This window comes from Erigeron canadensis, chromosome 4 (genome assembly GCF_010389155.1).
Source record: "Erigeron canadensis isolate Cc75 chromosome 4, C_canadensis_v1, whole genome shotgun sequence".
Taxonomy (NCBI): Eukaryota; Viridiplantae; Streptophyta; class Magnoliopsida; order Asterales; family Asteraceae; genus Erigeron; species Erigeron canadensis.
The window spans coordinates 3,948,109-3,960,506 of NC_057764.1; the positions used below are offsets into that span (position 1 = coordinate 3,948,109).

The 12,398-nt window shown below is 36.3% G+C and overlaps 1 protein-coding gene across 1 annotated transcript; it reads right to left on the minus strand.

The window, feature by feature from the left end:
* Positions 1-412: 412 nt before the first annotated feature.
* Positions 413-9,247, minus strand: LOC122595986 (ultraviolet-B receptor UVR8). Its single transcript, XM_043768477.1, has 12 exons — positions 9,053-9,247; positions 7,823-8,009; positions 7,417-7,563; positions 7,150-7,231; positions 6,408-6,563; positions 5,856-6,029; positions 5,182-5,253; positions 4,967-5,038; positions 4,741-4,859; positions 1,174-1,259; positions 1,036-1,088; positions 413-826 (listed from the first exon to the last, which is right to left on the minus strand). Exons 1-12 carry the CDS (start codon positions 9,129-9,131, stop codon positions 764-766), a joined length of 1,290 nt encoding a protein of 429 aa, XP_043624412.1. The 5' UTR covers positions 9,132-9,247; the 3' UTR covers positions 413-763.
* Between the last annotated feature and the right edge of the window lie 3,151 nt (positions 9,248-12,398).

Sequence of the window (12,398 nt, forward strand, 5' to 3'; positions counted from 1 at the left end):
ATACATCTTGCTTCAAGATAATTCGCAGATACAAGCCTAGCAAACCATGTCTCTATCTGTAATATTGTTGTATCAATATTATTACCCTTTATACGTCTCGCATTTCCTTTTTCTCTAAACTGACATCTAGGCCTTGATAATTTGAATGATAATATTTCAATATTTTTGTTTGCGATTTCTTTAAAATACAATTATCTAATATATCGAGTCATACAATAAAAGATGGTGCAAGTATTAGGGCTCAAGCGTGACCACTTAATCCTAAGCTCAAACTATATTTGATAGCGTGATGGAATATTCATGATGCTAGCTAATGGTTGGCTGGAGAAAAACTCGAATTCAAGTTGACAGCTTGAATAATTCTCAAATTTGTAAAACATATTAAACTCAAGTAAGCATAATGGAAGTTCAGTAACGTCGACAACATACATTTGCACATGTATTTATGTAAGTGTTCAAGAAAGGTATGTCTACATAGATACACAACAAAACGGTTGATTGGATGCACAAAACTAGTTACACATACGAGTATACTACAACGCCTCATCATGGTCATACATCAAACTATAACAACACATAATACGACAATGACAACTTCCTAAACACAATGAGCACTTGTTTGACGTACTAGATAACACACACAAAGTCTAAACTAACACGGAATCACTATTCAAACTTCCTCAAGATCATGTCCAGATATACATTACATTCCTGAATACATAGTGAACCTTGAAACAGATGCAGTTAGTTTGAAGTTGAAAAATCATAGCCTGATTCTCTTGACATCATTCTCAGGGACACTAGCATCACTTCCGTTAGCCCCAGCCTACAGAAAGTATGTAAATTATTAATAAACGGACTCTGCAACTATTTTCACTTATTTAACTCTAATCTTCTATATACACAAGCTGTTTACACATAAAACCATTTTCAATTCAGAATAAGTCTTGTTTCATCGGACTGCTATACTTATTTCATGTATAAACTGATAAAACAGAATTTGAACTTTTGGAATTGTTGAAATTAAGACTGTACCATTTCATCAGGGACAACTGCATATCTATCAGATGGTAATACCGAAAGTTTCACTGCCAATATAGTCAAAGTTAACAGCAGTCACGTCAGAAAAGTAAGAATTTAATGCACAAGTAGTAGAAGTATAGAGCAGGGAACCTGCATATGGGTCTGTGCTTGAGGATTCTATGTGTTGTCCACTAGATCCATCGATGCTCAAAGCGTCAATAATCTTGGGAATGTTTCTGCAAAGTTGGATAAATCACACATTATAAGGTAAATTTAATAAGTTTGCAACCTCTTGCAGGACATATATGTGTGAGTCTCACAAGTATATGGAGTGGAAATATATATGTGTGTTGCGTGTGTATATTAATGTTCATTATCTTTTCGGGAATTGGGGTTCATGGGTATAGTGGAAGAAAAATAATATTGGATTAAATATCTTAATGATCAACTTGTAAACATATATATACAGGAAATGAATCATAAGGCCGGTTCTTATAAGGAGGGGACTCCCTAATGGAACTTCTTCGCCACATCATCAATTCTTTTATAATTTTTTTTAATTAGCAAAAACACCATTCAAATAAATACTTTTATTATTAAAAAAACATTACTAACACTTATTTAAAAAAGTTACGATCCTAATAATAGAAAATAAATATTACGAAGCTAGACATAATAAAAAAACCTCGTCAACGTTGACGGTAATTTTCTGGGAGGTTCCAAACATGTTCCACTAGGGCATTGCGAAGTCAATGGTGCGTCCTTCTATCTCGTAACTCCGCGAAGACCCGCATTTGCGTTGCGACCCTTTCATCCCACGTACGTGTTGGCATATTAGTTGGATCAGCCAAATAATCTTCCACAAGGTCGGAAATTGCGCTATCGTTGTCTTGAACAATCATTTTGTGTAGAATGACACAAGCATACATAATACGTTTTATTTTGTTCACCGAATACCGGCGGGCATTATGTTTAAGGATTGCCCAACGACCTTGAAGCTCCCCAAAAGCTCATTCGACATACTTTCTTGCAGCCTCTTAATAGCGCTTGAACTTTGTAGTCTTTGGGTCCATCGTGCATTTAAAAGACTTGACTAGCATGGCCCATTCAGGATAAATACCGTCAGCTAGATAATATCCCTTTGTAAACTCTTCGCCGTTAATAGTATATTGGATTCCGAGAGCCCTATCTTGGAGTAGATCATCAAACAAATCTGATTCATTAAGGACGTTGATGTCGTTATTCGAACCTGCAGGGCCAAAGTAAGCATGCCAAATCCACAAATCATACAAATAAACTGCTTCAAGCATGATCGTTGGATGTCCTTTGTCGCCTCGTGTGTACTGCCCTTGCCAAGCCACCGGACAGTTTATCCAACCCCAATGCATACAATCAATACTACCAAGCATACCAGGAAAACCATGTATCTGTTCATGCTTACTTACCAAACGTTGGACATCTTCAGTTGTCGGCTTTCTCAAGTACTCAGTGTGATATAAATAATAAACACACTTGCAAAAGTTATTTAAACAATCTACTGAAGTCGCACGACCTATATTTAAGTACTCATCTAATTGGTCGGCATTAGCAGCATACGCCAATTGACATATAGTGGAAGTACATTTTTGGAAAATGTTGAAGCCACGGCTACCACTGCAATCGGTTTGATTTGTTTGGAAAAACTTAAAATGTTTGGGTAGGAGTTCGATGGCGCTAAAGATGTGTATATCTTGGCATATAAGGATAAACATCTGCTTGTGCATTCAAAATCTTCTTCCAAAAAATTGGTCGGGAAAGTTGGTGCATCAGAAAAGTAATCATTCCATAAACGTGTCACGGCTCCGGCATGATCTCGTGATACAACCCTTCTGGGTCCGGGACCTCGTGAACTTGACTCGGCATTGTTTGATTCTTCTTCGTTACAAATATCAAAAAAGGCGTCTGCGATCTCCGGTTAAATTAGCGTGTTCATTTGCATAACGGTGTTATTTGGGAAACTGAATTCGTCGCTTAATGATGAAGTAGACATTAATTTTGTGGTGTTTGATGAATGAAATGGTTTGTGATAAAATGTTTGTGCGTTAAAATGGGAATAATTTGAGTGTATAAATAGAAAAAAAAAAAGGACAAGAAGCCGTTGGAAAAAAAAAAAAGTCTGACTCGGTTGGTCCCCACTTCGTGCATCCCTCGACTTCTTCCTGAAGACTCTTGGCCAAGGACTCCCGCTGTCTATAGTGTCCGGCGTCCAAATGCTCAAGGACGCACCATCTTGACGCTATAAGCATAGGCCTAAGCAAGGTGGCACAAATCTCTGGGTCCAGCAGGTTGGGTAATGGGTACTTTTCTGGTGAGTAGTGAAAAAAATACTTGTCATATTAACCCAAAACACTCCTTGCCAGAAACTCTGAAACTGTTATAAATAAGTAGTTTCTCAAAACTAATACAAGATATATATCATTTAAGTGAATAATCTAGTCCCTCCAATAAAATGATCGTGAACTTTTATGGATAATAAACAAATAAAAGACTTTGGACAAACTGCAACTCGAATGACCAGCTGACACGTTCTTTATTAATAAATTTTCTTACGGAGTATTTTACATGGTAAGAAAATAACCCAGAGAAAGAACACATCAATCATAAGTAAACAGGTTAAAGATTTCCACCAAATAAGATTAAATAGCTTAATCATAAAAACGGTAATACTCCGCAATAGGGAGCTGATTGCTAAACTCTTAAGTAACTATTGGTCTCTTTGCTCTATATACTTGCATTCTTTGAAAGAACAAAGATATTTGAGTTCCAAATTATGCCATGATGTAAGAATATTAACTTTTGACATCCAACGGACAATTTTAGGATTCAAAGGACTTCATTCCTAATTTATTCATCAGTAATTAACTATTGGTACACTATTAAGGCTGCCATATAAAATGACATATTGACATTTTAAACTTCTGCTGAATAATGTTAAATGACTGTCTGATGGATGACCTCATTCCTCTATCGAAAATACTAAAAAATAACACCACAAAAGTATTAATGTACGGTCCCTACTATTTTATGCGTATGCTTGTAAAGTGAGGAGTCATAGGTAACACCATAGAGGTATCAAAGTTACCATTCTGCTTAATGTAGATATACATCATTCAATAGTGAAAAATATTTCATTCTCCGATTTAAATGTTGGAGATATTTTGATGGTCCAAGTGTCAAACAAGGGAAGGATCTACAACTTAATGCAAGTTCATGCTACCATAAAATCAAAGACTTCATATTAGAATACATTATGAACTAAGGTTGTTAAGTGAGAAGACAGTAACAGGCAGATAGGTTTTTGTATTATATATATGCGTAGGTTGGGCAACAAGTCTGGAAGACTCTTTTACAACCATCAAACTATGTCACATAGACTTGGTTCAACTCACAACACTACTTTTCCAATTTTAATAAGTTTTTAATTACTATGCACCATGTATGATTACAAAACTAAACTATGACTTTCTATTCAAAAGAAATAACTCAGGAGACTTTACGCAAAAAACATAATACACTTTGAGCTATTTTCAAAACATTCAACCCACTTTCATTTTAGTTTATTATTTCAATTTGATCCCTTTGAGAGAAAACATAACCCTAATCAACCAATTACATGTACAAGGATCAAAACTTCGACCTTTGCATAAACGAATACGGAGCATAATGATAGATTTATACCTGTCAATAGCCTCCTTGTGGCCAAGCTGTCCATTTGTACCTCTGCCCCAGGAAAAGACATTATTTCTTTCAGTCACGGCAAGCGTGTGCCTCCATCCACATGAAATCTGAGTTACCTTCTGTCAATAGATAAAAATAACAAGGTAAGATTAAAATAGGTGCATATTTGTTACAAGTTATCCCCTGGATATTAAAGAAAGTAACGTCACATGAAAAAATGATGTGCCTGGTCATCTGGAAATTTGACTTCCATAGGAAAGCAATGATCCTGATTGTCCCCAACACCAACCTGCCCAAACTGTTCATATGATGGAAAAAGTGAGAAGCACAAAGTTGGAACAGATAGTTGAATATCTAACTGCACAATATATCACTATCAAATGGTAGTAACACTCTAAAAATCTTTTTTATATAAGTACAATAGCACTCCAAGTATCCAACCTTGTTCCATCCCCATCCATAAAGCTTCCCTTCTGATGTTAAAGCCATAGTGTGCCTCCAGCCACCTGAGATCTGGGTCATCAAAGGTCACATTTAAGAAAACAATGAAAAGATGTAACATTCATATAAAATACTAACCAAAACTTAAATGGTAACAATATAGTGGCTCTCCAGCCACCCAATATAGCAACAATAGTATGACTCAAATATGGTATGGAAAAACACGCAACATGAAAATTGAAGGTATTTTGAAATATGTCCCCATGCATTTTGAATGAATCGGGTCTAGAAATTTATACAGACAGAAAGTTTTGGTTGAAATGAGAACTTAAAAAAACAAAAGCTTTTAGGCATCAATTATAAGATTCCACAAGTAATGACTATCTATCTTGAACTGTATAGTCAATACTAACTCAGGTACTGTTATTAAACTCCAAATAATTCTAACGTAACTTTAAATTTCTTTTATACTCTAGATCAGCCAAAATGGCACACAAATCATTATGAGAACGGAAACTACAAAGAAAAAAAATAGCACTTAAGTGCCAAAAAAATAGGATCCTTGTTATCTAGTTCGGTAAAAAATAAAACTGCCAAACAAAAAAATGAAAAATAGAATGAAAATAAGAAAAGCTATACATTTGTGACTAAGGAAATAACAAGCACACAATTACCTGTGATATGAATTGGCCATGCAATGTTTCGAGTTTAGCAGGAACAAGGTGGTCCTTAAAGTCACCATGTCCTAGTTGACCATATTTGCTCCAACCAAAACTATACAAATCACCAGACGATGAAACAGAGATAGTATGCCTCCAACCACATGCAACAAGTACCATCTTCTCCCCCTGTAACTTCAACTATCACTAACAAATATAATAGCAATGCCATGATAGCACTAATTGAAAAATTGGAACACAAATATTGGTAAACCTAATTGAAAAGATGGTAAACGATAGCCGTATGCACATCTTATCTGTTTAATAAGCAATAAATCTACAATAAAAGGACCAGCAATACATCTGCTTTGAATATGGATGCATTCGGTTCATTGCATAATTCAAGATGATATCTACATGATGATGTTTTTCCAACAAAAATATATTACCCTTCTAGCATCTGGTAGTAACATAATCCCCAAACAATCCCACTATACCATTATACAACACATTGGTACCCTTTTGGAAAATTAACTAATGACCAAAAAATACTAAATGGCCACATACACTGATATTTGAAACTTTCTCTGGAATATTGCGATCTTTTCTGTCACCTAAACCCAAGTTTCCATATCGACCCCAACCCCAACCATATAGGTCACCATCTTCCGTTATAGCCACTGTATGCTCAGCACCAGCAGCAACCATTTTGACTGTTACACCCTAGTGAAAGCGCACAAAATTCAAGTAAAAAAATGCTTTTCAGAGATTAATTACCTTTAAAATACTGCTACTAAATGACATGATAGAAAGTAGGGCTGTAAACGAACACGAACTAGATCTTGTTCCTGTTCGACTTGACGAACAGTTCACAAACATATATTTTTAGTTAGAAGTGTGTTCATGTTCGTTTGTTTGTGTTCATAAACAAGAAAAAGTGAACGTAGACGAACAAAAATAACCGCAAATTAACTAATGTACACTTAGAAACTTTACGATGTAAATTGAATATAACAAAATATCTAAACTGTTAAAAAGATATGAATTGTTTAAAAAAGAAGTCTAAATGTGATGTGAATATAGATTCATGACATGAACAAATAAACGTTTATGAACAAACTATCAAACGTTTACCAACGAATTATCGAAGGTTCATGAACAAAAATGAACGAACAACAGCGATATTCATGTTATTTATTCGACTAAACGAATGGAATGTTTGTATTTATGTTCTTTCTTTTAAGAACTGTTCATAAATGATTTGAAGACGTTCAGTTCGTTTACAGCACCAATACTAAGTATCTTAAACCTGAAAGGCTTCAATCTTCTGTGGAACGAGAGAGTCCTCAATGGTACCTAACCCAAGTTGACCATTTTGATTCCGGCCCCAACTATTGTAAAGTCAAATACAAGAAACAAAATGTATTGAAATCAAAACCAAAAATGGATAACCATGTATGTGAAAATCATTGTATCAGAAGACATTTGACTTGAAATGAAACAAGAGCATGTAGATTTATATTGTAGCATTTAATTGTCTGATTAACACTCAAAAGCAAATCCAAAAGATACAAACCTCTGCACCTCGCCTTCCATGGTGACGGCCAAACAATGGCTGTCTCCACAAGCAATCTGCCTTATACGTAGTCCCTGTAATGCTTTTATTGGCTGCGGGATAAAAAAATCAGTAGAGTTTCCATGGCCCAACCTCCCAAAATCACCCCTGAGACCAATAAAGGAAAAAGGGGATTAGCACTTCTAATACTACTCTATCCAAATACAATCTACTACCAGTACAAATTCTAATAAAGCAATAAAGGAAGACATAACAAAGAAAGAATTCTACAAGCAACAAACCATCCCTAACTATATACTTAGACAAGAGAATATATTTTAGTCAAGTAGGTGAATACCTACGTATCTGAAAGACTAAAACATTATTACAAAAGGGAGACTTGAAATTTGAAGCTAAGAGAACGTACCATCCCCAACTGTATACATTGAGTTGTGACTCTGAAAAAGCAACCGTATGATCAGCTCCGCAAGTAAGAGACACTATCTCTTGGCCATCCAAGGCACTTAACTGAGTAGGTGCCAACCTATCTTCAGCATCCCCATGCCCTAGTTGTCCATCCTCCCCCCTTCCCCATGAACAAACAACATTTCCAGCTGATACAACAACAACATCATTACTTTCTACACTGCAAAATCATGGCAGTAAGTTGGATAAATTTAACAGATGAAAACACCAAATAATTATTTATTATATTTTTTTCCCGGTTCTAGTAACGTTGTACAGTTTTTTACATATTTGAAAATAATAGGACTCAAATACACTTCTTATATGCAGCCAGGACAAGAACAGGTAATTATGCCTACATGTTGTATGTCCCCCACCACTGGGCTACTATTGTCGGACAAAATACTAGCTAAAGCTTGTGGCTTGTAACTTATAGCTGAAGCTTTTGTTTGTAAGAATGTGTTTTGCATAGCAACGAGTGTTGGAGCCTATGAATGTAAAATGACAACCATACAAGCTCAAAATGTGAATTATTACGAACTAAGTGATATATAATACACTCGATAAACTCAAGTTACTTTCCGAAATCTACCTTACGTAGCTTATGGCCTTGCAACTTATATTTAATACGCTGCTAAAATTTGTGAGCGAAAGAAAGCTTGTCAACTTGAGCTTATAATAACCATAAGATCAAGCTCGCATAAGCTCCTACATAAATTACTCGCCAATACTTCTCTTACAGTTTTTTTGTTTTGTTTTACCTCTACTAAAGTTGAACCAGATGTTACATCAAACATGCTAGATTACTACATATAAAGTTAACTAAATATGCAATCTAAGAAGACAGAGGCGGTTAAGGACGACAAGTCCTTTAAAGGACATATTTCACCTAACTCGATATGAAGTCTATTTGCCTAGCTATTACAAAATTCACCAATATTGTTACTTATTATACTAAAAATATAAAATTACGTAGATTGTGTAAATGGAAGCCATAGCAAGACCTCAACCAACATATATCGATTTCGCCTAATTTCGAGCTTCAAAACTAATTATTTATTCATTCATTCATTCAAAAGTAATATATATATATACATATATATGTAAACAATGTAAGGAGACATGGAATTAAATTTATTATAATAATTAGAAGAAATAAATAAATTAAATAATAGTAAGTAGGAAATATTACATAAAAGAGCGACGGAATGACTTGCACCGGCGGAGATCAAAATAACTTGATGAATTGGAGCTGGCTCACCGTCTTCCATTTGCTGCTTCTTCTTGTTGTTCTCGATATTTCTATATGTATCTATATTACTATATATATATATATATATTAAATATATATAAAATAAATGAAAATATCTTAGTTTTTATTTATGTGTGAACACAGTGAGGTGTTGGTGAGAAAAGTAAATATACATATAGCAATAGGAGGAGGAGGAGTAGAAGTAGAAGTATAGTACTGTATTATTGAATTGCAGTTATTGTGAATGGAAACAAGGTGAATGTAGTTTCAAGGTGGGAAAACAACTTCATAATAACGACAACATACCTTTTTTCTTGTCTTTTTTTTTCTTTTCTTCTTTTTCCAACTGCACATTTTATGTTATTATTAATTTATTATTATGAAATTATTATCACTGGGGAATGCATTTGGTACCGTCACACATCAAGAATTCAATATGGCATCTAATAAAGGCATTGGGTAACACCACCAGGTCAACGGTCAACCCCATCAGGTTATTAGCGGCGACATCGCTGCTAATACCGATGACGTGGCACCTCGTTTTCATCAACCAAGCTTAGTCATGTAGTACAATAATGCATGCCATACTGTGTCGACCTTGGGAATGAAAATTTGCCATACCGAATCATTCTTTGATAGGATAAAATGATGGTAGCCCATCATTTTTAGATAGTATATATGTTGCGGAACTATATTGAAATAATATAAGTTTCTGAAAAAAATTTCTTGAGTATAGATATATATTTTTTCAAGCGTATTGTATTTCTTCAAGCGTATTGTTTCAAGCTTTTCAAGATATATATTTTAACAGTATTTGTAGTTGATGGTATTATGTATCTTTCTTTTTCAAGCGTTTTGTTTATATATATATATATATATATATATATATATAGAGTATAGATGTAAATATATATATATAGAGAGTATGGACACCATTAATAGTTATTGAGGTTGATGTTTACTTAAATTGTTTCAGATGGATAGTTTGGAGGATATTTGGGCAGACCCAGAAAACGTACGTATTGAAGTGCCGGATAATGTGTTTGAGCAACCTGATGCAGACGGTGAATATGAATGCGAAGCTGGGGACTTTGAAACTGATGAGGTGTTCGGTTCCTTTGAAGAATTAACGGAGTGGGCTCAAAGAACAGCAATGGATTTGGGTTATGTTCTAGTTATACGGCGGACGAAACAAAAACTCAAAAGAGGTGGTGAATAAAGTGACATTTATATGTCACCACGGTGGAGCTCGCGATGACAGGTTAATTGGCCCCACAAACGGTCCAGTAAGATAGGTTGTCCCTTCACTTTAATAGGCCGCCCTGGGCGTGATGGTGGTTGGAGGTTAACTGTCAAGGATTTGAGACACAATCAGATCCAACTACCAATGCAAGGGAATGCATACGCTAGACGGATGAGGATGAAGAAAAGGAATTTGTGGGGCCAATCGGATCGCGGTTTGTACCCACATCAGATCCTGGATCTCAAACTTGAATTTCCAGGAAACTTGACTCGCAAAGGAGACATTACGAACTTCCTAAAAAGCGAGAAGAAGGTCGGGCCAAGCAGGGGTACTCCAATGCAGGTACAAACATTAAATATTCTATTGTACTACGTTGTTGGAATGACTTATTTACTCTCTGGTCATTAATCGCAGGTTATGTTTTCACTGTTGCAGAGAGACGAAAAGGTACTTTTACCAGTTCACCACAAATAACAAAAATGGACGCTTGGAGAACCTGTTTTTCATTCATCCAACATCAAGCCCCTATGGCGCGCATTTCCCTGGTTATTGAAATAGACTCCACGTACAAAACTACATCTAAACAGGCCGCTAGTTGAGATCGTCGGCGTGACTTCAAGGGGAAGGAAGACCTTCAGTGTTAGTAGCGTATGCGTTTATATCGTAACGAGCGGGAGGAAAATTATCAATGGGTTTTACGATGTCTTCGGTCCACCCTTGCTGATAGCTTTTGCCGTTCGTGTCGTTCTTACTGACAAGGAGCTGGCCCTGATGAGAGCTTGAAGGTTGTTATGCCGGAAGCGAAACATCTGCTTTGTAGTTACCATATATGGCAAAACATAATCAAGCACTGCGAACACGGCATTGAGATGAAAGAAAGATGTTAACATTGACAGGTTAACGTTTGGTGGGGAAAAAAAAAGTCTACAGTCTCGGACTTTGACGAGTTTAAGTCAAATGAGAAGGAGTTAAAGGAAAAACTTGGGGTTTTCCAGGCGTCTACAGTACCTGACGATAATTGGTTGTCCCCATACCGAGAGCAGTTTGTGTCTGTTGGGTCGATGATGAACACCTCAACTACCAAAACCACACCACAAACAGAGTGGAGGCCGAGCACCATTTACTGAAGGAAGAATTGAGGGGGAAATGCACATTTACTAGAATCCTCCAAGTGTTGATTCGTCCTGATCAGCAAGAAGAAGAGAAATAAGGGGCCAACTGGGGTATAGCAACGGGACCCGGAAGGGGAAACATAATTACAACTGTATGAAGGACCTATTGGGAAAGGTTTCACTTAAAGCTTGGACATCATGGCTGATGAAATGTACGCTTAGACAAAGTCCTTAAAAGACATGTTAACAAATGTGGGTGCAAGGTTCAGTCCAGTTTCGGGCTACCATGTGCCTGCAAGATTGCCGAGTTCATGCAGCGCGGTTAGTACGATTTATTACTTGTATTTTTTCATCAAAAGCACATAATTTCGTACACTTATTATATAAAAAAAATGCAGGGACTCGATACAGCCTCGTCATAGACCCTTTTGGAAAAAAGCTTGACTTAAGACCGTGGACCTGTGTAGAAGACGAAGACGAAGAAGACGATGTCCATAAGTGATGATGGTCTTACGAATTTCTTGATCAGCAACCCAAGGCCCAAAAGAAACATTGGTTGTCAAAATAAAGACATGTTAAGCCTTTAAGACACAAGTGAATGATCCTCTTGTTCAAAAGACCACACGCGGGAAGACCAGTCGGCTCGAAACAAAAAGCCGCCAAAGGTATACATACTACATCTAAAAAATATTGTCTATTCAATAAATACAGTATATATAACTACCTCGGTAAGGAAATGATTCTACTAATGGTCTAGGTGCCGGATCTCAACACCAACCCACCTGGGCTACGAAAATCCAAGTCCAGTCGACCGAGAGGGAATACAATGTGCCAGATTTGAACAAACCCCCCCCTGCGCAGCCCGCCAGACATAGTACGTACGAGCCGTCCCAGTCGCTGTCTTATCCGGGAGAACCGAAAATTGTTCGAG